This window comes from Eumetopias jubatus, unplaced genomic scaffold, assembly GCF_037043125.1.
Source record: "Eumetopias jubatus isolate StellerSeaLion01/CBP00866 unplaced genomic scaffold, mEumJub1_p1.0 scaffold_6, whole genome shotgun sequence".
Classification (NCBI taxonomy): Eukaryota; Metazoa; Chordata; class Mammalia; order Carnivora; family Otariidae; genus Eumetopias; species Eumetopias jubatus.
Genome location: NW_028274812.1, coordinates 28,397,564 through 28,423,494, shown reverse-complemented (window position 1 = coordinate 28,423,494; position 25,931 = coordinate 28,397,564). Strand labels below are relative to the sequence as shown.

The 25,931-nt window shown below is 42.8% G+C and overlaps 1 protein-coding gene across 1 annotated transcript in view; it reads right to left on the bottom strand.

The window, feature by feature from the left end:
- The window catches only part of MAP3K5 (mitogen-activated protein kinase kinase kinase 5), a 193,940-nt gene that overhangs the window by 11,456 nt on the left and 156,553 nt on the right, over positions 1-25,931 (bottom strand). The window contains exons 20-25 of the mRNA XM_028121389.2: positions 24,343-24,520; positions 23,572-23,592; positions 17,166-17,343; positions 16,907-17,075; positions 11,192-11,377; positions 8,025-8,130 (exon numbers count right to left, since the gene is read on the bottom strand). Of these exons, the coding sequence (XP_027977190.1) occupies positions 8,025-8,130; positions 11,192-11,377; positions 16,907-17,075; positions 17,166-17,343; positions 23,572-23,592; positions 24,343-24,520 (838 nt within the window). The remainder of the gene's footprint in view (positions 1-8,024; positions 8,131-11,191; positions 11,378-16,906; positions 17,076-17,165; positions 17,344-23,571; positions 23,593-24,342; positions 24,521-25,931) is intronic.

The following is a 25,931-nucleotide window of genomic DNA, read 5'->3' as shown; positions in this document are numbered from 1 at the left end:
AGAAAGGCAATTATGTAAAAACCTGTTAATATAAACATTTGTTTATACAAGTAAAATTCATTTTTTATATTATGTAATATCTGGCAACTATTAACTCACTTAGAAATGAGGAAACTGAGATATAGTGAGATTATCTAAATAAAAGTAAATACACAGAATACTTTTTGCTCATAATGGTCAAAGTGTAAGGGGGTGGAGGGGGTCCTGAAAATGCAACATGTGCTTATATTCACTCTAGTAAGACTGGTTTTGACAATTGGATTGATTCTTTTTTTTGTTAAGATTTTATTTATTTATTTGACAGAGAGAGAGACAGTGAGAGAGGGAACACAAGCAGGGGGAGTGGGAGAGGGAGAAGCAGGCCCTCCGCTGAGCAGGAAGCCCGATGTGGGGCTTGATCCCAGGACCCTGGGATCATGACCTGAGCCAAAGGCAGATGCTTAACGACTGAACAACTTAGGCGCCCCTACTGGATTGATTCTTAGTGTGAGTCCTCCTTTACCCTGTTGACTAACCACTGAAATTTTAAAGTGTAAAAGTTATAAGTCTCCAACTTAAATACATTGCATGAGTTCATCAGCATGTCACCTCACAACTTGGATGATATCTTCCCATGGAAAACAATACTATAAATTGTGATTATGTTCTCAAGATGGACTAGAAAAAGGAATTACGCTCATAATCTAAATGAAATCAGGGTAGCAGAAATACTGGATCTTGACTCCATATGCTATGGCACATCATGAAAGGCATGGAGAGTCTCTGTAGAAGAAAAGCACATTCATACAAGATTTTGCGTCGATATCCTGAGGGCTCACAGACTCCCTGAAGCCTGTTCAAAGAGTCCATGAACCCACAGGTTAAGAGCCCCTGGATGGGGAGATGGCCCCAGGGGAGTGATAGAAGACCCATCCCACCACCACTAGCCACCAGGGCAAGGCAACCAAAGGCTGACTAGTTAACAAATCCTCCAGGTAACTTTTCTTTCCTCGCCTTATTGACCTGTGTATGGTATTTTCTTCTAAATCTCTGGCTGCTGCTTTTCTTCAGATCTTTTTTTTTTTTTTTTTAATCTACCATCTGCCCCTTAAAAGCTGGAACCTGGAATTCTATCCTTCACTTTTTTATATTTCTTCTTACTCTCCATTGCTAAGCTCATTGAAATCTATCAAGGTTAAGTACTTGTAATGTGTGGATGACAAACTATATTTCTAGCCCTAATCCTGTTACATCCAATACCTCCTAGCTATTCTTGCTGGGCAGGCACTTCAGATTCAACCATCTAAAAAAAACCCTCATCTCTTGCTCATAACAAAAATCAGGGTGCCCTTCTTCAGGGGCCGGGTTTATGGAGCTCTGACTTCCTTTATCTCTCTTGTTTTTCTTACTTCTTATTGTAGTAAAAAATGCATGACATAATATTTACCACTTTCACCATTTCTAAGTATCCAGTTCAGTAGAGTTAAGTATATTTAGATTATACTCAAGCACTCTCTAGAGCTAGTTTTAAAGTTGCAAACTTTTTGTAAGTTTCATCTTGCAGCACTGAAACTCTATACCGGTTAAACACCAGCTCCCAATTTCCCCCTACCCCCTGTCCTTGGCAACCACCATTTACTTTCTGTTTCTGTGAGTTGGACTACTCTAGATACCTCATATAAGTAGAATCATTCAGTATCTGTCTTTCTGAGACTGGCTTATTATTTCACTTAGCATAACCTCCTTAAGATTCATCCATGTTGAAGCATGTATCAGAGTTACCTTCCTTTTTAAGGCTGAATACTAGTCCATTGCATGAATAGACCACATTTTGATTATCCATTCATTCGTCAGTGGACACTTGCATTGGTTCCACCTCTTGGTTTATTGTAAATAATGCTGTTATGAATGTGGGTGTGCAAATCTCTCTTTGATATCCTGCTTTCAATTCTTTCTTTGGATATATATCCAGAAGAGGAACTGCTGGATCGTATGACAGTTCTAGTTTTAAATTTTTTGAGGAGCCATGATGCTATTTTCCATGGTGGCTGTGCCGTTTGATAATCTCACCAAGGGTATACAAGGGATCTAGTTTCTCCACATCCTTGTCCTTTATCTCTAAGGTTAACCAAGCCCCACCTCTACTCTGCTTTCTACAGTATCTCTTTCCAAAAATCCATTTCCTAACTCATCTACAGCGGGAGGGCCTCAAAATCAGGTGTTTTCCTTCTACAAACCCAGAACCCAGTACAGGGGTTAGGACATGTTAGCCTCTCAAAAAAGTGTTGACGGAATGGAAGAGTTATATTACTAGGATTATTTGTATTTATAAGGGAACAAAATAATTTTTAAATATCTTACTTTTCAAATAACTTAGGGGCGCCTGGGTGGCTCAGTCGGTTAAGCATCCAACTCTTGATTTCGGCTCAGGTCATGATCTCAGGGTCATGGGATGGAGCCGTGCATCTGGCTCCGGGCTCAGGCGGGAGTCTGCTTGAGATCCTCTCTCTCCCTCTTCCTTTGCCCTCCCTCTCCCCACTCCCCCCCCCCTCTCTAAAATAAATAAATAAATCTTTAAAAAAACCAAGAAAAAATAATTTAAGGAAGTGCAGTTCTAGCTTAAGTTAGAATATAAGGTTAGGCCTTTTATAATTGTGCAGTTCTAGCTTAAGTTAGAATATAAGGTTAGGCCTTGTATAATTTTCTAAAATTATTCTTACATTTCTTTTCTGGTATCCAAACTGAACTTTTCAAAACAATTAAAAAGTTTTGTTGTGCTGTTGACTATCATCTCGCTTTTGGGGAGGGAAACTTTCTGATATTTATTATTATATTTAAATATCCCCTTATATAGCCCTAATGCTGTATACTTTATCATTTTATGTATGTATAAATGACTGAAAAATTCTCTCGAATAATTTGAAGAAAGTAGAAAATTGTAAGCAAATGCAATACTTTGTTATTATTCTTTCGTGGTGGCTCCCATCATCAAATTACACACTGTAAAATATGCAAGTGAGATGGAGCATCTGGTCTTTGTCCTCAAAGAGGTAACAACCTAAAGGAGAGCTAGAAGGAATATACAGAAGAGTCATAAGAGCAAGTACAAAGATGACATGAAATTAAAAGCACAAATTAATGCAGCTAAAAATATCTTAGATGATCTCAGTTATAGACCTAGCTACATATATAATTCACATGTGCATGTATTAAGAATGCTAAGAGGTAAATAAAGCACATTTGCAATAACTAAATTCAGTGGTGGTTTACTCATGGATTGATTCATGGAAGCAGAAGAGCCTAAGCAGGATTCTGGAGGAGGGGAACACCTTGCTTGTGGGGAAAAGGGCAGAGGCATTTGAGAGAAGGAAGTTCAAATGATGGTCTAGAGCCCCCTGAGAAGAATGGAAGGCAGAATGGACTGTCAGGAGAGAGCCAAGTGTCGGGAGAAAACCAGGGACCTGGGGGTCGGAGGGGGGGAGCTGTAATGAGCGGGTAGTATTTAGGCCCATGTGTGAGAATCGAGAGCTGGTGCATGTTTCCAATACAGCAAGATGGAATCAAACAACAATACTATTCCCACTTCCTTACCCCCAGCCACCACCTTAACTAGTTCTTTCCCCAGAGGAAAATAAACAAACCAAGCTTCTTTAACACAGGGTATTTCTGATACCAAAGATCACAATCCTTGTCAGTGCAGTGTATGACTCCTGCCTTAAGCTCAGATGGTACAGAATGCTGGTCATTTTAGTTTAATGTGGACACCAGGCACATGAGTAGTTCAGCCAAACTGGTAATAATATCAAGTGCTTTAGCATTAAAAATTATTGTTAATGTAGTCAGTATGCCTACATTATCAATTCTCTCCTGGCACTGCCAATATGGTCTCTATGTTCAGCATTTCCCCATCTGGTTACCCACAGCCAGACTGTAACAACAGATATTCAGTGTTGCCAATCAGGGCAAGGCTGATTCCTGATGCAAGTGAGAAAAGAGCCGGAGGAAAAAAAAACTCTTAAGGGGCTTGCACTGTACTCTGTGTTCTATGTGTTCTTTTTGGGAGAAAGATTGAACACTTTTTAATTTTTTACTTTTTATTTTTGAAATAATGGCAGAATAACAAACAGTTGCAAAAATGGTACAGAGAGTTCCTGTATGGCCTTCAGCAGCTTGTCCTAAACTTGACATCTTATACAACTGTGGCGCTAGGACCCAACCCGGGGAAATTGACTTTGCTACCATACCACTAAGTAATCTACAGACCTTGTTGAATTTCACCAGGTTTCCCACTGATGCCCTTGTTCTTTTTTATTTTAAGATTTTATTTATTTGACAGAGAGAGAGAGCACACAAGCAGGGGGAGTGGCAGGCAGAGGGAGAAGCAGGCTTCCCGCTGAGCAGGGAGCCATATGTGGGGCTGGATCCAGGACCCCAGGATCATGACCAGAGCCAAAGGCAGATGCTTAACTGACTGATCCACCCAGGCGCCCCTGATGCCATTGTTCTGAACCAGAATCCCACACTGCATTTGGTTATCATGTCTCCTTAGTCTCTTCCAGACTGAGACAGTACCCAGGTATTTCTTTGTCTCCCACGACAGCTACACTTTCGAGGAGTATTGGTCAGTTATTTTGTACTATGACCCTCGTTTGGCATGAACCAATGTCTTGTCACGATGAGGTTGAGGCTATGCATTTTTGGCAAGAATAGCACAAAGGCGATGTTGTACACTACTAAATGAATCATATCAGAGGTACAGGATGCTGATGTGTCTTATTCCTAGCGATGCTTACCTTGATCATTTGGTACAGGAGGTGTCTGCCAGTTTCCTCCACTGTGAAGTCACTGTTTTCCCTTTGAGATTAGTAAATATCTTGTGAGCAGATACTGTGCGGCCATTCAAATATCGTGTTTCTCGTTACTCTTTTGCCTACTAATTTTAGCAGCCATCGATGCTTCTTGCCTGCAATAATTATTACTGTGGTGTTTGCCTAATGGTGATTGTCTATTTCCCTCATACCTTCTACATTTATTAACTGGAATTCTAAAACAAAGACCTGGCTCTTCTCCTCCATATACTTATTTATTCAATTATTTATATCACTATAGATTTACAGATACTTAGTTTATTCTATGTACTATAACCCAAGGCTATCATTATTTTATTTTATTGTCCAAATTGTTTGGGCTTAGATTTTTGGGAACTCCTTCAAATGGGTGTGGTCTCCAGTGTTCTTTCAAAAAGCCTCCATTCTTTTTGGCATCACAGGATGTTCTAGGCTCATGTGTATCTTCCCTGCCCCAGGCCTGGAATCAACCATCTCTCCAGGGAGCACTGATTCCTTTTATTGGAGGATGGTGTTTAGATACTAAGATCTAGGTCCTCTCTGAGGACAGACCTAGGACATGTATGCACTGCTGATGGCATACTTTTAAATTTGTGGTTTTCTTTTGCATGTCTTTCAAAATTTCCTAGGCTAATTGTAGTGTTTTGTCACCTAGAAGGAATTTTTATCAGGGGAAGATGAAGACAGGCATTTTTAATGCTTGTTTGAAGGTTTAAGTTTCTTTGAATCTCAATTATATCTTTAGGGACATTCAGAAATTAGATGGAACTCTCAAGTGTTTGAAATCCATTCCTCTTGTTCGCACATTTCATCATTTATATATTGGTATACAAATGCATATGGTCTTCCCCTATCCTAGGAGGAATATAAAAGATACTTTCTCCAGTGATTTTCTACTTAAAAAAAATGCTTGCAAACAGTAATTTGGGTTTTTCATCTGAGACTCCTAATGGCCTCAAAGAAACCAATTTCACAGTGGAAGGACAAATAGCTTTCCTTAGCAAACCCTCTTCATAAAGAACATGCCTTGTTCCACACATGGGTGGGGTGAAAGCAGTGCTTACCCCCACCCACTCCAGGACCCCCAACCTGAGCAGAAGATGTGCCTCTCTGCACTCTCCCTAAACTTACCAGGGTTTCAACTACTGTATGATGATCAGTGTGCTTTCTAAACTTCCGATTTGGGAAGAATATTACATTTACAGTAACATCACAAAGGTCATACAGAGAATTCCCATATACCTTCCAGTTCCCCCAGTACATCTTATATAACTGGTATACTCATCAAAACTAAGAAATTAACAGTGGTACAATACTATTAACTAAACTACAGACTTTATTCAGATTACACAAGTTTTTCACTGATTTTTTTTTCTATTCCAGGATATAATCCATTGCATTTAGGTATTTCATTTTTAGAGGGAGGTTTTAAAAATTAGATTAACAGATCATTTATATGCTATTTAAATATTTCAAAGTATAATCCCTCTCTCCCTTGCTCATTTAGGTTGCTACTGTGTTTAACTTATGCCTACACCTATCCTTTTTACCAATTTCACCCCTAATCTCTTTTGAATATATAACCCTTCTAGGGTACATTCCTCACATCCAAGCTTATCCCAATGATATATCCCCCAAACACAAGAATCTGTTACCTTGGTTAGAGCATTACATTAGGTTTGCACTAGCATTACCTTCCCTAGGTTCACATCCAACCTCTAATTACGTGTTTCAGTGCCTCTGTAGAATTTTTTCTAAGTTATGCAAATTTTCTACCCTCATTTGTTATAATCAGGTGAAACTCATTTATGTATTGTTTCAACTAATATTTATCAGGGGTCCACTGTTTTACAGGCACTGTGCTGGACAATATACTCAAGCATGGAATAAAGCAGACACAGTTACCCTCTGGTGAGGGTAACAGCCACGAGACAAGAAAATAAAGGTAGCTTCAAATTGTGGAGCAAGCATCACAAATGGGGAAAAAACCATATCCAAGGAGACAGAATAGTGGTGGAGCCTACTTTAGACTTCATGATGGGTCAGGACTCTGAGGAGACATTTTTTAAACCGAGACCTGAAGAATGCAAAGGAACAGGGCAAGAGGGATGAGGGGTGGAGGTGTGCCCCGCATAGAGCGTCAGCATGTTCGGGGATATTAGAACTTCCCATATTTCTTTCTTACAGAAGAAGGAAATAAATTAATCTTTACTGAGGTTTCATATAAAGTTTGACATGGGTACCCTCACTCTCAAATCAAACAAGGCATTCTGAGAGAAGAGAGGGAATTCCACAACTCAGAAGGACTGGTGATGACTTAAGTTTGTGGTACCATTTGTAAATAACCTAAATCTTAAGATACTTCATTATCCAGTCATTTTAAATTTCTACTTTAGACTGCTTTATAATACATGTATAAATTAGTATAACATATTTCTAATTTATGTATCTAAATCTGTTTATGTACCTACCTATCATCTCTACACACACACACACACACACACACACACACACACACACACCCTCCCCCCCACACATATAGGATGGAAGAGCTTCGCTTAAAATTTTTTATTAGTGAGTACACTATCAAAAGTACTTTGGAAGTTTGCCTCAGAGGATGAATGCGTCTCTCACTCCATAAAACTCTGTTTCATCAACACTACCCCTTTTGTACCTCACTGCAAACATAGCTGGCATCTGTCTAGACCAGTGATTTCCAAACCTGGCTGTGGATCAAAATGACCTGGGAGCTGGATTAAAATCAGATTCCTGGGCTTTTTCCCAGCAGATTCTTACTCACAGTCTGCGATGGGGCTTGGAGAGCTATAATTTTAAAGAGCTCCTGACATCCGTCAATGCCCTGGCCGGTTTGGGAACCACCAGTAAAGGATGACACAAGAGTATATTGAAATGCATCTGTATTTCGGTCACCTGCATAATTTTCTCTTTCTCTCCATGTCCAAATACACTCTTTAAAGACAAGGAAGCAATCTTCCTCACCCATAGTAAACATTTGGCTTGGTGTACCTCACGTGGACTAGATGCACTAGATAAATATTATTTGGTGGCTTCAAACAGTTTTAAAAAAGGGCTAACTTGGTCTGAAAGGCAGTAAGGAAGCCACCCATAAATGAGAGATCAACAGTAATTTAAAATGTCAAACACTAAATATTGGCGAAGTAATTAAATATTTCTGACCTGGAACCAGAATGGTAATGGCTGTCTGCACCGCCTTTCGGATGATACTGTCTAAGGCAAACATCCAGTGTGGTTTGATATTATGATTCCGAAGAACTTTATTGACCTGGAGAAAGAGGGTGACATTTAGTCTACTTTAATGTTTAATTGCAAATAACCTAGATGACACAAGCATGTGGATGACATTCTATCAACAAAAACAACTAAAAGGTTTCTTCACCTTGAATTGTGAATAATTTCTTTACGTTGCTGGGAAACAATGAAAAACGGCCACTTCAAATTAAAGTCTGGTGATTCCCCATGTGAGCAAATCAAAGGCAGTCTGGTTAAATGAAATGTGGCTTCTTTGGGACTCAGAACAAGCTACTTCCACTTTTCATGGCGTCTGCAAACTGGACGATGGAGGTGGTAAAGGAGGAAAAAAGAATCTGAGGGGTTTGAAATAAAAATAAACAATGGTCTCTAGTGTTGTGACTCTGAGGTTTAATATAACCAGGTGCTTCAGCTTAGTCTGGTGACTTAGAAAAGCAGATAAGGGAGGAAATAAGCATGTGTGTGCTACCTACAGATTTGCCAAGGCACCTGCCTTATCTTCCTTCCCACCATTTTTATATCTCGGCAAACAGAGGAGGAACCTGCTAGAATATTCCAGAAAGGCTGTTCACATTGAAAGTTTGTGTTATAAGGGTATCTTTTTTTAGTCACTAATACTATTTCACACATTTAAATAGACACTGAAATGGATACATGCATTACCTTTTTTTTTTAAATTATGGTCAAATACACATACCATAAAATTTGCCACCTTAATCACTTTTAAGTATATAGTTCAGTGGCATTAAGTACGTTCACACTGTTGTGCAACCATCACCACCATCCATCTCCAGAATTCTTTTCATCTTGCAAAACTGAAACTCTACACCCGTTAAACAATAACTCCCCACTGCCTTCAGCTCCCAGCCCCTGGTGACCACCATTCTACTTTCCATCTCTATGAATTTGATTCCTCTGGGTCTCTCATATAAGTGGAATCACGTGGTATTTTTGTGATGGGCTTATTTCACTTAGTATAATGTGTCAGAACTTCCTTCTTTTTCAAGGGTGAATAATATCCCATTGTTGGTATAAGCCATATGCATTATCTTTTTAAAAATAACCATTACTGGGGTGCCTGGGTGGCTCAGTCATTAAGCATCTGCCTTTGGCTCAGGTCATGATCCCAGAGTCCTGGGATCGAGCCCCGCATTGGGCTCCCTGCTCGGCGGGAAGCCTGCTTCTCCCTCTCCCACTCCCCCTGCTGTGTTCCCTCTCTCGCTGTGTCTCTCTCTGTCAAATAAATAAATGAAATCTTAAAAAAAAAATAACCATTATCATCACTTCACAAATTGCTGGTCGACACAACCCTCCAAGAAAAGGTCTGGGCTCTGACCAGAGAATTTAGAAGAAGCAAGGGAGGTGACCTAGCTGCAATCCCACGCCCAGAGAGTTCCAGTTGCTTATTCCTGCCCTTGGTCTATCTTCATCAAAATCCCCCAGTTTTGAAAGGAGGATTCCTCGGTCTGAAGAATTCCTCATAGTAGTTGCTCCCAAAAAGAAGTGAACCATTGCTAGGCTCACACTTGTTCTAGGAAATCCTTTCAGAATGAGTTTGTTCTTGTACCTTCATTTCTTAAAGGAATTGCCTGCTTATTTGACTAATGTAGGGTATATAGCATTTAGTAAACTAGAACATTTCTCTCATGAGTCACACACAGAAGATGGGAGAGGGATCCTCTATAACTATGACCCGCTCCCCATAGCTCTTCATTAAACAGGGTACATTCTTTGGGTTCATTCCTATCCTGGATGGTGAGTGAGTAACAGCAGGTGTGCGTGTGTGTGTGTGTGTGTGTGTGTGTGAGAGAGAGAGAGAGAGAGAGAGAGAGAGAGAGAGAGAGAGTGTGTGACCTGGGCTCAAGGCCTACGATTACAACTAAACTACTCTCAATCTGAATTCTACTGGCCAGTTTGTTTTCCAGCCTCTAGGCTGGAAGCCAAAGGTGTGGGCAAGTGCAAAATCACCAAATTATTTCGTTCTATTTGCAGATGGTTAGGTTTCCCTAGTTGCAGTGAAGTGTGCCTTTAGCATTTAATTATTAGTGATAGGCACTGCCAGTTGCTTTCATCATCCATGACCTCAGTCAAGTCAGGAGTGTTGTCCCAGTCCACAGTACAGCACAAGGACCAAGGGGCTTACGGAGAGTTTCAGAGAACACAAGTGGCTCTTGAGGGACTGTAGTTTGGTTTTAAAGCAGGGATCATCTGATGCACCAAATACAATTGTCAAGACATCTATGAGGAGAAATAAATACATTAGCAGTGAGTTAATTTGGGGAATTTAAATACCATCGTGCACAGTGCTTTCATATTTACACCAGAGGCACTGCCAGGAACTCTCTTATTTCAGGCTCCCGCATCCTGCGAAGGGCTTCTAGGAGTGGCTTCAGGCTTTTCTGGTACAGAGTTCCACAGATAAGTCTCACTCACGAAGAGCACCTACAGGGTTGAATCAGGCTTTTGAAAGACTGGCTTCTACTTGGTGTTGCATAGCAACTCCATTGGAGAGGACGGAGCCTTTAGCAATCTCTCGTGGATTAGTTTTCATTCAGTGATGAATTAATGTGTATTAAACAAACATGTTTAAAGTGTTGCATATGGAAACCAGAGAAAAAGTGGGGAAAAAAGAAAAGTGTTGATTTTATTCAGCGGCGATCATTCCAATCTGCACGGTTGCATTTTCCTCGATGACCACTAGATGGCAGTTCTCATACAGAATTAGAAAGCGCACGACTAAGATGAGTTCTGTGGCTAAAGTCACCAAAATAGTGACCTGCTACATGATTTCATAAGAACAGAGTTCAGCCATGGGAGATGTTTGTTAGTTTTGCTATTTCCCACAGAGTTCGATTTCATGGGTATCTAACTTTGGGGGATACAAACATATAACAACAAATCTGCTCCTTAGAAGCACACAGAGAGGCAACCAGCTCGCACTTATTTACCATCGAAAAAAAAGAGGTCATCAGGATTATTAAAGAAAGAAAAGATAACGGAACTTATGTTTTATCCTGTTTTTCCAATTTTGGTTGGGCATTTGTGGAAAAACATTGGCAAAAGATCATACTTACAGCATCCTGAAAACTGAAGAGCACCACCTGGACTTGGCTAATGCCGTGGCTGTCGAAGTCAAGTTCTAGCTTCAGCTTGGACAGTGTGGTGGCGATGATTTTTCGGTCCGTGGATCTCACAAATTCTCTGAGGCTTGCGGTGAGGGTTGTGATATGTTCCCATTTTAGTTTAGGTTCTTCAGCCCCCTGTGAATAAAACCTGTCAGTTGATCTGTGCTAGACACATTCATCATGAGCCTGCCATTGCCACAGACCCTGTTGGGAACTGGGCTTCAAAGCGCCCCCCCCATGGGAAAAGGCCATATTGGAACTCTATGCCCCACTAGCCCCACCAACCACCCAAGAAATAATCAGACTTTGGGAGGAAGGATACCTACCCCACACGTCAGCCAATAGCTATGATTTAGTCAGATATACAGAGCTTTCCCCAAACACAGACAGGCTGAGGCAATACCACTCAGAAATTTTAATGGCGAACTAAAGAGAGATCAGGCAATGAGCCATAGGATCTTAAGCTCAAAGTCAGCCCAGAGAGACAAGTCACAAAATAGCAGCAAGAGTACCTCTAGCTGTAAGGAAGGGAGAGCAGAAGCAATGGGATTGAGAACGACCATCTACATGGAGAGGAGAAGGAAATGGACGGAAATAGAAATGGCACGCCAAGGGGGTCATTAGCAGCCGAAGCTAAGAAGGCGTGTACAAACTCCTGGAACATGAAGTAATCAGAATCCCACACAAGTTTCAGTCTCTGTGGGGCTCGGCTAGGCACTGTGGCTGGAATTCCCTAAGACCCCACCTCCGTCAGGTACGTGAAGCCACCTCCAAGGTGCCCCCAGAACTTCGACTGCCCTTTGTAAAGTGTGTTGATGCCTTTCAATCAAAAGGGCCTCACTTCAGAATCCATCCTAGAAACAATTCCTTACGCACCGATGAGGTAATTCGTTGTAAGAATGAACCGATGGACAAGTTTATATATTAAAAATATAATAATAATATTGAAACGGGTTTCCTTTCTCAAGCTGAATTCTTCTACTTTGTGTAAGGAACGTGGTAGGGTGTCATTTATCCTCATTTAACTTTAAGAAACGAGATTTTTATTATGCTCGTTTCTATCTCCTATTGTACATTTTGTTACCGCATCATTAAAATTAAATTCCTCAATCAGGCTGTGATAATTACAGTTTCTAGGATTCTATTACAATCAGTGTAGCACCAAGTTCTCTCCCTCCGTATGGTTTCATTTGGGAACTCCCTCTCATGTTTATGTTTTCATGAGACAAGATTATATTGAAAAGCTTGAAAGTTGTCATTAAGGGAATTAAAACGAGACTGGGAACAATTATAAACTTTGTTTCTTTTCTTACCACCAACTAAATTACACCCAAAGTAAAGATTCACAGGCAATATCATAATAACATGAAAATATGTTCAAGAAGAAAAATGTGAGTTATTCAGAAGTTGGAAGCTTATCTTAGTGAAAAATCAGCTACATGTTTGCCAGCAGTTGAAACAGCAAACTTTTTTTTGACATTAGCTTTGTTTTCACAACAGACGAACATGTTGCTTCCGGCTTTTTGATGTGTGGGCCACTGTGCTACAAAGGAACGCTGTCTGCTTGGAAGTGTTTTCTGTCTGGGGCAGTTCATCCACTTACATGACCGTTACTTCTGTTCGAATCCGTGTGTCCACGTGCACGCATGAACGTGCTTACACAAATGAGCATCTCCGGTGTCAGGGAGTCTGATTCAGCATCCAAAGGGTGCATTTGACAGTGCGCCTCTCCTGAGCAGAGCACCATCCAGATCCTGCTGCAAAGGTACTCTCTATTCTTTACCCTTTAAACTTCCTCAGAAATGATGAGTGGACTTCAGAAGGATATTATAGGTCCAAAGGGCTTTTGTGGGCTGGTTTGGGGACCTGACCAACATCTGCACTTTTGGTCTTGTTTAAAAAGGGTAGGCTTGGACACCTGGGTGGCTCAGTTGGTTAAGTGCCTAACTCTTGATTTCAGCTCAGGTCATGATCTCAGGGTCATGAGATCGAGTCCCGCAACGGGCTCTGCGCTGGATGTAGAGCCTGATTGAGATGCTCTCTCCCCCTCTCCCTTGGCCCCTCCCACCTTAAAAAAGGGGGTGGGTTTTAATGTAAAGATGTATCCAGAGATATTTAATACAACAAAAAGAATTACTTCCATCCGGTTGTGGAAAAAACTTAAAGGATTACTTAAAGAATGACTTCCATCTAGTTGTAGAAAAGAACTTAAGAGATTACGGACAACTATGATTAGCCTGCTTGATAATGGTCACAACAACAATAATAATAGTTAACATTTGTGAAACACTCTATTAGTCTCTCAGTTGCTCATGATCTCAGTTATTCCCTATAGAAACTCCATGAGGTAGATACTGGCGTTTCCTCTATTCCTAATCTATAGGTTAGGAAATTCAGCCTCAGAGACGTTAAGTAACTTGCCTAAATCGCACAGCCTGTTAAATGGTAAAGCCAGGCCTCGGGCAGAGAGCGGCAAGCTGAGGCTGAGCCCAGGCTCCTGATCATTGCTTTCTCTTGCCTCAATCGGCTGGAAGAGCCAGCAGTGAGCCTGGATCAGAACCTGCTCTCCCACCAGGCCACCATGTGATGTCACAGCAAGGGATTCACAGCATCCTTAGTGATACAGTCAGAAGGGCCCTTGCTATCAGTGGATGATTTGGGATTCAGCATGTGATTATGATCCACAGTTTCTGGTCTTCACTGGTCCCTTCGTGCTGGTGCACCAAGGCACGCCCTCTGATGACTGCTTTTAAGATTGTTTTTTCTTTCTCCTTTTATAGAGAACGTTCAGGCGTGCTGAAAAAAACCAGGAAGCCACAGACAACTGAATAGGATTAACCAACTGCGAAATGTAAGAATTTCAGCCCACTTATGGAAGTGAAGTCTCCTGCCAGGCTCGGTGCCGAGAGCTGGGACCCTGACCATGAGCAAGGCAGTCCTGCCGGACGGACCTTCAAAAACCCCAAACAAGCAAATGCTTTCTGCACTGGAAGAGCTTGTCCCTTGGGATGATTATGAGATTTAGGCAATCCCTGCGTCCAGCGTGTTTCTGACCTGAAACAGGCATCTCACACTAGCGGCCACAGTTCGGAGAAGGCTTCGCTCCGCAGCAGCTAACGGCGATTTCCTTTCCTTCCTCTACGGCCAGCAGCAGCTCTCCCCTGTTTTTTCCACCAGCCCTTGTCACCATCTGGGAGCTGTCACCCAGGGAGAAGAGCGGGGTGGTGCTTAGGAGCACAGATCCTCAAGTCAGACTATCTGGGTCTAAATCCTGACTCTACTGCTTAGGGCTGTGTGGCCCTGGCAAGTTACTCAACTCCTCTGTGCCTCTGTGTCCTCGTGTGCAAAATGAGGACACTAGAACTATTACTACAGTGCTATTGCCATGAGGCTTGAGTGAGTCAATACACATGAAATACTAAGAACAATACCTGGCCCATACAGAGTGTCTGCTATCATTAGTATATGTTGACTATGTTTGCTATTACTACTATGTCATTGTATATACCACTACTACTCCTAAATATTTACTAATATTCATTGTTTTTCTTCCTCTGCTAGAATGCCAGCTTCAGTGCAATATTTCTTTTCCCCAGTTTTGTTCACTGTAATGTCCACAGCACATAGACGAGTGCCTGGCATTCAGCAGATGCTTAGTAAGTATTTGTTGAATGAATGTACGACCTCCAACTGCTGCCCAGGTGCTCCTTCCATCTAAGTTTGGTTCCCCTTCTTATTTCATGTCATCTGATCCCCGGTCCTTGAATGACCAGAGTGAGCAGAAGGAAAGAGAAGAGAGGAAGCTGAAGGTTCATAATTGCTCCCGTCTCCTCCACATCTCCCACCATTCCTGTGCAGCACCCTCGGCGCTCACCCTACCCCAGCTCAGAGCCCCAGCTGTCCCTCAGCCTGGAGCCCCCACTTCCTGGTCCTCCAGGAACTGGTGAGGCAGCTTTCCTCTAGGACCCACGCAGGGTCTTCCCAGAAAGGGTAGCTGGTGCTCATCCTAGTTCTCCTCATACCAGAAACCCTGCTGGCACACATGTGGCCTTTGACTCTTCCTACAGGATCAAAAGAGGCGCTCATTAGAGAGCTGCTAGGGCGACAGAATCAGTGGAGAAACTTCGTGGGGCTCTCAAGATAAAGACAAGAGCCAAGAAGGAGAGTCTTGCCCCGTTTATATCCCAGCACAGCTGAAAACAGGGAGAAGGTTGGACTGAGAGACAAACTTGACCCGACTCCTCTAGATCCACCTTTTTTTTTTTAAGATCTTATTTTTTATTTATTTGACAGAGAGAGAGAGCGAGAGAGGGAACACAAGCAGGGGGAGCGGGAGAGGGAGAAGCAGACTCCCGGCCAAGCAAGGAGCCTGATGTGGGGCTCGATCCCAGGACCCTGGAACCATGACCTGAGCCGAAGGTAGAGGCTCAACGACTGAGCCACCCAGGTGCCCTAGCTCACCCTTTTCGCAGCTGTTTTCCCAAGACAGAAGGTAAGAAAGAAGGCCTAGGCAGGGAGGGTGGCTGGAGGCCACAGGAGCCCGAGCAGACAAGACCCTGATGCCCTTGCCACTGAAAGGAAGTAACAGGTGTCATCCCGGGGGCCAAGCATGTCTGTGGAGGCTGATATCCTCAAGAGACGTGAGCGTCTGCTCACAGGAGGCAGCACTGGAGGCCTGGAGCTGGGGGAAACCCCATTTGTACTGGGGCAGAACTGGGGAGGGGATTCTTCCTCGGATCTGTAAGCAGGATCCTGGGGAACATATTTTCCTAGGTATTATGGACCGAACTGTGTCCCCGCCCCCTAGCCCCAATTAGAAGACCTAACCTCCAATGTGATTGTAGGTGGAGAAAGGGTCTTAGGAGGTAATTAAGGATAAGTGTGATCACAACAGTGGGGCCCTAATCCAACAGGGCTACTGTTCTTATAAGAAGAGGAAGCGACACCCTCCAGGGTGCACAAGGGTAAAAGGCTGGGTGAGGACAGGGCAAGATGGTGCCATCTGCAAGCCAAGGAGAGAGGCCTCAGGAGAAACCAAACCTGCCGACACCTTGCTCTTAGACCTTCTGCCTCCAGAACTGTGAGAAATAAATTTCTGTTGTTTAAGCTACTCAGCCGGTGGGACTCTGTTATGGCAGGCCCAGCTAACGAATATACCGGGGAGTGAGAGTTTGACCAGCGTTGTCTTTTCACAGCACATACAGCCTCCCGACACACTATATAATTTACTTATTATCGCCCAGCACCCTCCGTCCGTCTGGATGTAGCCCCACGAGCACGGGGGTCCTTGTTGTGTTTGCAATATTTCCTAAATGCTCAGAGGAGACTGGCAGGGAGCCTTGTGCTACCATCGGAATTAGGAAGTCACGTGGCCCAATGGGTAAGTGTTGATCGAATCAATAAATGAATGGAGGGTAAAAGGAGCTTGCAGGCTAGTTGGACTTGGCCACCATGAAAAAGTTGTGACTTACAAATAGCTATGTTCAAAAATGCGGTTTCTACGTCAGGGATTTGCCCTTTTTCCTCTCCTGGGTAGGTCTGATTCATCATCAAGAACTCTACAGCTTCCTCAAGCCTCCACGTCGCTTGTGACAGTGCCAAGGGGTTAAGACAGAGGTAAGAGACGTCAACTCTGGGAAATGAAGTATCCACGAGAGGTTTTACCTGAGCCAAAGATTCCATTAAGTTTCTCACAACTTTGTCTTGGTCTTCCGTCAGGATCCTATGAAGGGTGGCCCGTCTCTCACTGTCCTTCCTCAGCATAAAGAATCCAGAATCTTTTTCTTCAGGGGAAGGCGGAGCGCTGTGGTCTTCAAAATTTTCATCTGGAATGCTGGAAGAATTTAGACAGCATAAATCACACCGTCCTTTCTAAAAGGACACACAACACACTTCTTTCACCCAAAGTTGGTCAGGTCTTTACCCCAAAAAGAGTGTCCGTATTCCTTTTACGTCTCTTTCTCCGCAGGACTTGGCTCTCGTTTTGAAAGAGAAGGGGTCCACCTTTAACTCTGCATCGGGAGAAACAGAGCCGTACTCACTGCTGCCGCTTGTGTCCCCGACCAGGACTGGCACAGGCAAGGATATGCTTCGAAGATACTCTGCTTGTCATGAGACGGGAGGACATGGTCATGAATGCTTTCAAAAATGTATACATACTAAACACTCACCCAAAGACAGTAACATTCGTTATCAAGTTATCAAGACGTGTCTCACTCCAATGACTAGTGAAATTATGCTAAGAGGCTGGTCAGGGATCCCACGCTCCATATATAACCCATGCAGGGGGTGGATGGCGGAAGGGTCTCCCAGGCCCTGGAAGGAGTATCTCAGGGCCACGAAACAGCGGAAGAAGCACCAGGCCCAGAGGTCCTGGGTTCCAATCCCCTCACTGGGGCGCTTGGGGGGCTCGGTCAGTTAAGCGTCTGCCTTCAGCTCAGGTCATGATCTCAGGGTCCTGGGATGGAGCCCCACGTTGGGCTCAGTGGAGAGTCTATTTCTCCCTCTCCCCCTGCCCCTGCTGTGCTCTCTCTCAAATAAATGAAATCTTTAAAAATAAAATAAAGGATCAAGTTTGTATTTTTTTCACCATGGTCCCCACAGGCTTAAGGGTCCTCCTTAGCATCTTGGGGCTGCCCTAGCTGGGGTGAGTGAGGATTGTGTGATTCTAGAACACAGGTTTCAACCGTGTTTTGCCTAAAACAAATATGCTCAGTCGGTCATGTATCGGGGTTCTGCTTAAAGAGTCATGAAAAAGGGTTCTTTGCTAAATACAAATTTTGGAAATCAACAGACCACATGATCTCTTAGGTCTGTATCAACAAGGGCCCCAGGCTTGTCAAAGACATGGGATGGTCATTCAGCAGTGGACTCCTGCCTCTGTTCGAGGTGACTGCAAATCAGTAATGATTAACCGCGAGGGGCGGAGGCAGCGGGCCATCAACATTGATCAGACAGATGGACATGTTTGAGAAGCACTCATCTGATCTACAAATATATGAAAGCCAAACAGACCTCCCCTTTCTTTTGTTCACCCCTTCCTCCAACTATCTATGGATTCTCTCCCTTATGATTCCACATATATAGATATGTTTTATTATATATTATTTATATACTTGGAAGAAAATATACCATATTATGAATGGTAGTTATTTCTAGAAGATGTGATTTGGGGTGATTGTGATTTTCTTTCACTTTTCCAAAATTTCCAAACCTTCTACAATAAAAAAGTGTTATTTTTGTAAGCAGAAAAATATGTTATTAAAAATATTTTTCACAAGTAAATACTCAACAGGCAGTAACACCATATTACCAAGAACTTGATTTACCTAATAACACACTTAGTGATGATCCAGAAGATTAAAAAAAAAAAAATCCCATTACATAGCAGGAAGTGACATTTCTCTGAAAATGGATTGCCTGACCACACCTACCACTGGGAAGCTTTTCCAAGCTGCTGAGTCTTGGAAAAAGAGTTTTGTTAGCCATTATCTAGGAGCTTCCTTAATCATAGACTCTTGCAGGTAGGACACGTCCTACCCCTTGGTTATATCAAAGATGTCATGTAGGACCATTCTATTCTTCTATCCCACTTGTAGCTCAGGTGAAGAAAGCAGGTATTAGAGGGAGACTTCGCTTTGGTTTCAACTGTAGGGAGGAAGAAGAGATGTATACAGCTTCCTGGGATAGTTCATCTCTGAGGAAACCTCCCCAGCAATCAGTAACTAGAAAGTCTCCCAAGGATGAATTGGCTGACCCGCCTGCTGTCATTGAATTTGCCGCACTGCTGAATCACTAGAAGGTAGGAACTGAGATGAAGCTAGGGAGAGCTGTTTTGGGTTTACCAGTTTAACACCACAATGCTTTAGTTAAATGTATAGGGGTGTGCAAATGGCCACACTGAAAAGATATGGCAGGGGAAAGTGCCTGCATGCAGCATTTCCCAAATTTACTTGACCATGGGACGCCCTTTTTCCTGGGACAGCTCATGGACCCAGCATTTCGTGGACTAGATTTTTGGAAGTGCCGCTCTAGCAGAAAGCAAATGAGCAACCTCTTGCTGATAATAGTAAGATTGTCTAAGAGGAGACAGGTTCGTCAGGGGGCCCAAAGAGGACTGCATTTGAGAGGACACTTCTGGGAGTTTTCAAGATCTAGAATGTGCTTTGTTTCGCTTCGCCCTTCTGGGGATAGATTGCAGAATGGATAAAACATCATCTGCTAGCTTGGCCAAATATGGACTTAAAGCACGGGAGCACAGTTTGCATTGCTATTAGGTATCAAGCCCTTAAGGCTAAATGCTACTGGTAGAAAAAGCTAGCTGAAGAAAGCTCTCACCCTTCTCTCGGCTTGATGGAATGGCCAACATCTTCGTAAGGAAGGCACAAAAGGCCTGCCGTGGAGGTCGCTGCGGACCCCTAGGACCCAGTGAGTGTATCTTTGTCAGCTTATAGAATGGTGATCCTCTCTCAACGTATGTTCCATGCAGAAATGGAGGCACGCATCGTTTACATGCCAAAGACAAAACTGTTGTTTCTTGGGACTAAATTCTATCTAGAATGCTACCAGGTGAGGAGTTTCTATCACGTGTTTCTGTATATAAGTGCCTGTGCACATATGTGTATCTAAAGGACAGAGGGAGTGAGGATTTGACTTGTCCTGCTTTTTGGCCACATTATGTGATTTGATAACCCAGTATTGAGAAGGCCTGTGTCGTACCTGTGAATTTTAGGGTTGCTCTGGGTACCGACTGCCTAAAGGGAAGTCTCATGAGGTAACACTGTATATGTTTAAGGATGAAATCCAGTGCCCAGGGTCATTATGGCTCATCTAGGAAATAAAGGGACTTGCAGATATTTTGCATGCCCTGTGTGCACAGCCCTGAATCCCTCCTCTACCAGATTTTAAGTTTAATCTTAAATTTGATTACCCTTCTCTGTTGGGCTCATGCAGTCATTCATCCAGCATATATTTACTAGATATCTAATATTTGTTGGGTAGCCAACAGGACTCGCTGCTGGACTGAAATGAAGGTATGAAAGGGAGGAATCAAAAATGACCCTGAAGTTTCTGGCTTAAGAAATGAATGAATGAATGAACTACTTATATGCTAAGATGAAGAGGAATACAGGCTAAAGGGGAAGTTATTTTTAGTGGGGAAGGGGCTGTGATTTGAGCATTCAGTTTGAGAAATTAAGGCCATGGGATGAGTCTGGAGCTCAGAAGAGAAGACGGAGCTGGAGGCATAACCCTAGTAGTCCCCTGCCTAGAGATGGTATTTAAAGCAAAGGACAACATAATTTAGGGAGGGATGAGGAGAGAGCAGAGGACCTGCTCTCTTAAGAACACCAATATTTAGAGGAAAGGGAGGCAGCAAAGGAGAATGACAAGGAGAAGCCATGAAGCTAGAGGGAAACAGGAGAACGGAGCGTCATGGAAGCCCACAGAGGAGAGGGCTAACAGAAGAGAGGAGTATCTGGGCCAAAAGCCACTGAGAAGATGAGTAAATTCAGAATTTGGCCAAATAGATCTCATTAGTGACCCTGAGCAGGGCAGGTTCAAAGGTCAGTGACACCAGACACCAGACACAATGCAGGGCAGACCCTAGATTGGTGGGACAGAAGAAGTGGGGAAGATCGGGTGACACTGCCCTTCAAGACCTAAAGCTGGGAAGAGGAGCATAAAAACTGGGGTGTTAGCCAATGAGGCAGTGTGCAGTCTCAGGGGAAAGATTAGTTTATGACAGAAAACACTAGAGCATGGGTAAGTGGGAGTCATTTGGAGAGGGGGAAGCTGAAGAAGTCAGGGGTGCGTGGGATCCAGAAGCCAACTGGGGGTTCGCCTTCTTTAGGCAAATGAATGCTCTCTCCTCTGTAAGGGTGGGAAGAGGGAGAAAAGGGGATGCTAAGGCAGGTAAGTGTGCACATTCTTGGTGGAAATGGGATGAAATCCACTCCTGAAATTTCTAGCTTCTCAAGTTATAAAAGATTTCCAGGTAAGTGAGAAAGCCTAATGCCTTTCTGGGGAGAAACTCAGTTATAACTGTTACCACAGAAGCATGTTGACAGTTTCTGGATAGCACAGAGGTCACAAGTCCCTCGATATCAGCTCACATACGTTGAGGTACTGGAGCCTCCAGATGTAAGAGAGAAGCCTGGCAGGAGTTCACTCATTGGCCTGTGTGTTAATGCCTTGTCAATTTTTTCTTCAAGATTTTATTTATTTATTTATTTGAGGGAGAGGGCATGAGCAGTGGGGGAAGGGCAGAGCAAGAGGGAAAAGCTCTTGGGGCTCACCGTGGGGCTTGATCCCAGGGCCCTGAGATCACGACCTGAGCTGAAGGCAGATGCTTAACCAACTGAGGCACCCAGGTGCCCCGTGTCTTGTCAACTCTTAAGAAACCCTTTGCTGTGGGGCTGGCCATGGAGAGTCTTAAAGAGGCTGGATGGATTTCTTTGAGGATGGGAAATGTCACTCCGGAAGGGTGATTCTTGTTGCTCTTTTGTGGGAGCTGATGGGTAAGGGTATGAATCTAGAATTCCCTAAAAAGAGGGCTTTATTAGGGGTAGACTGGAGTGGGGAGAGAGCACATGGCCAGTCTGTAGGTCCCAGATTGCTGGGAGCTTCTGCCTAGGGGAGGGAGATGGCTCTAACTTCAGGGAATTGGATATGTCCCTGCTCTGGGAAAAGGGGAATGCTCTAAATTCCTCCCATCACTATGAGAGCTGCCTCAGATCCTAATAGCTATTCAAGAGCACCAGAGACGGTCAAGGTTCTCCAAGTTCAGGACAATCTGGGGACAAAGCTCAGCAGCCTCCTAACTGTCCCCTTGTCTCCTGGCTCCGATTGCCCAAATCTCAAAGGTTCTCACACTTTAGTGAGCATAAAAGTCCTCAGGTTGTTTACTTAAAAGTATAGCATTCCAGGTTATAGCTCTAGATTCTGGGAAGGACCAGGAATCTTAATTTTTAACAAACATTCCAAGTGACCCATGCAGGCAGATTTGGGCCTGAGTCACGCCTATATTTCGAGTGCCTAGGCCCTATATTCTGAGTGCCAAGTGCATAGCAGAGATTTAAAGGGTTACTGAGTGAATGTTATTAAATAAACGATTCTTCACACAGCTCTCAGAATGACCCATCAATAGCCTCATTGTTCAATATGGTAGCTGCTAGCCACATGTGCTTATTTACATGAACATTTCAATAAAATTAAAATTCAGTGCTTCAATCAAGGTAGCCACATTTCAAGTGTTTAATAGCACATACGCTTAGTGGCTAATGGCTTGGACAGTGTAGACAGAGGACGTTTCTATTATCATAAAATTATAGACCCCGTGATTTTAATTCCAGATTGAAGTCTTTCCCTGGCTCTCCCCTCCTGTTTGATAATTCTCATAGGGAGTCCTGTGGGATATGCTCCTGCTTACCACCTCCAGCTTCAACTCTTCCCCGTGTATTTTAAGCACCAGCAGAGCTGAGCCACCTCCTGTTCCCTTCACGCACAGTGGGGTGTCACGCTTACTGCATTCACTCATTCTAGGACTGACCTTACCTGGCTCCCCACTCCCCATCCGTGACTCCCTCTGGACTGACTAAATTACATGACAGTGTCGTGGATTTATTCCTTGTCTCCCCTACAAGAACAACAACCTTCTTAAGGTCAGGAACTATACTTTTCTCATCCTTATATATTCAGGGCCTAGCATATTTCTTGTGCACACAGTGAATGCACAACAAGTGTTTATTAGGTTAAAACAAATTACTTAATTCTCTGGGTTTCTGTCTGGCAATGGAGAGCAGTCCAGTATTGGACAAGTGACGTCCCCCTAAGAGGGAAGGAGGTCCTCCTCTTCATCACCCTCCCACTCCTCCTTTGAGGGAAGCCGAGGGTAGCTGTTGAAGGTGGAGGCCCCTCGAGGTCGGGCAGTGGCCTCTCCTCTGGACAGAAACTGTATATGACCTGTGAAGACCCCTAGAAAAGGAAGAGTCCTGAAGTTTGCATTCATTTAGGAGAGGTAAGACCAGGTTATCGTTTGTAGTCTTAATTAACAGGAGGCACGAAGTGCTCTGTAACACCTAAGAACAATCATAAATGGGATTTTAGCTGCTAATTGAGTTAGCACATCTGTTTTTGCTTTCCTAGGGAGGAGAGGGGGTTCTGAAGGAATGAGCCCAGCCAGGCTTGCAGCTGCACACATCCTTGGTACCCAGGGGCCTCCCATGGAGGCAAAAAGCAGAGGATGAGGCTTTTTAAATGGGAAATCTAGAGCTTATCACACGATGATACACCAAACTTCAGCTCAATGGGCAATACAAAAATGAACTCACCATTTGATCCGGCTGAAAGGGCTGTGGGAAGAAGAGCAAACAGCAACATAAGTACACATTGGGTTTGTTGTTAAAAAGAGATAACAAAAAAGTGGATGCTTGAAATGGGATCAATGTCCTTTGGAAAAATTCAATCTGTCTACCCTCATCCCAAATAAACACAAAAATGTCAACAACAAAGGGATCATTTACTTGCTTTTCCTTTCTGAAATGAGTTATGGAAATTATTGCAAAAGACAATTTATATTTTTACACTGCTGTTTTATTTATAACTGGCAATCTTCTTTTCTTTTCTTTTTTTTTCTTTCTTTCATTTTGCAGGAGGTTAGTTATTCAGAAAGATATCCTCTAAGAGGCAATAGGTATTTTTCTCAAGTTAAAAGAACATAGAATCTGGATGGCTTGGAAGTTTTAACGGCTCCATAATAGCTCCGTAGCCCATCAGTGGTGATTTAGAGTTTCAGCTCGAAAAGGCTATATTTCACCCTTTTTACACTTTAACCTCTGTATCAGTGATGTGAGATTGCTATAGATGCTGATATAGGACCTACAGACTAACCAGGTGATGAAAGACTATTATGTATGAGGTCCTAGCATTCGTGAAATTGATTGTGAGGCAGCTTCCTGGTACCAAAACTGAATGCCTTAAGCACATGGTGCTAATGTTTACACCAATTTCCAGTGACATCTATAAGCAGATTACTTTACTTCCGGAAAAATCTTTCATCTTAAAAGCTTAGGGCTTAGTGACTCTGACCCGTATCCACATACCTGAAAGCTTAGGTTGTGTCTTTTTCTTTTTGCTTGAAACTTTTAAGAACTCATCAACAAGCAAGTCATTAGCACAGGCTCTCTTGTCAGGGTCTGGTTCAAAACACTTCAGTATGAACGCCTTGGCCTCTGCTGACATGGACTCTGGGATCTCCGGGTGGACTTTAAACATTCCCACCTAAGACACAACACATGTAGCTTCTGAGTGACCGTCTCATCACATGAGCTCCAGGATCGAAAACTTGGTCCCCTAGCACAACAAAATCCTTTACTATATTCTACAGACTCATGCCTTTCCTCAAACTGTGATAGGATTTTTTTTTTTCCCCTCTAGGTTATAGAAAGTTTCCAGAGTGTTTTTGTAACTTTATCAGTGACATACACCAAGCAATTATGTTAAGACCATAGACAGCACTATGAAGAAAGAATTCAGTCCTTGACACTTTAGGACACGTTAGCACACTGGCACGCAAGAAAGAGATTTTTAATTGAGACCGTTGTGTTGACCATAAAAGCTATGTGCCAGGAACTGTGCTTGGCTTTTTGATTTATGAATTCTACTGAATACTCCCAACAACCCAGTGGATTAAATATTATCCCTGTTATAACAATGACAAAAATGAGTCTCAGAGGAGTGAGTGATCCATCCTAGAAAGGCAGGTGTGGGATTCAAACCTTAATTTGTCTGGCCTAAAGCCTGTGTTCTTTCCCCTATGCTGTGAGTCCTGAATATTTTTCCTGTCTCAGATTGCCCATACAAAGAGATATTTTAAAATTAAACACAGAATTTTTATAACAATTAGAATTTTCTTCTCACTGCTGCCATTCTAATATTTTTTTTCAATAATGTTTTCATGTAGTTAGTAGAGAAAATTTTCTAAGGAAATTTTTTTTGTTATTATGTAGCTTATAGAAGTGTATTATTATATAAACAATAATATACAGTTATTTGTAGTAATTATATAGCCTTTACTATATGTCAGACACTATTCTAAGTGTTTTGCACATATTATCTCATACACGTCTCAAAAAACCTTTATTAGATTGGTACTATTTTTATACCCATTTTACAGATTAGGAAAATGTGGTACGAGAGGGTTAAGCAATTTGCCCAAAGTCATCAAAGAGTCTGACTATGTTGAAGCCTAGATTCAAACACTGTAAATCGGTGCTAGAGTCTATGTCATCTCTTCTAAAGCATATTGTATAATAATCCCTACACCGACGGGTAATAGAGCAGCATTTCAGAGTGAAATCCTAGAGATGGGTGAAAACTTGAAACACTGACCAAGAAGAGAAAGATACCCATTTATATCGAGAAAGGCAGCTCTCTTAGCAGCTCTCATTGCCCTTCCAGTTTGGTTACAGTCCTCATTTCTGTATCAGCGGTATCCCATCAGATCATTTTCAAGCTGAAGGGAAGCCAAGTTTCCTACACAAGCAGAAGGTATGTGACACATGGCCCCTCATGAGAGAGGCTATTCACAGCGGAATAAGTGATAGAAACATCGTCCGCGGCAGGGAAAGAAATCACAAATTCTCATCGGAAGTCTTCTGCCTTAGAGAACAGCAGACGGGTGAGCTTTACT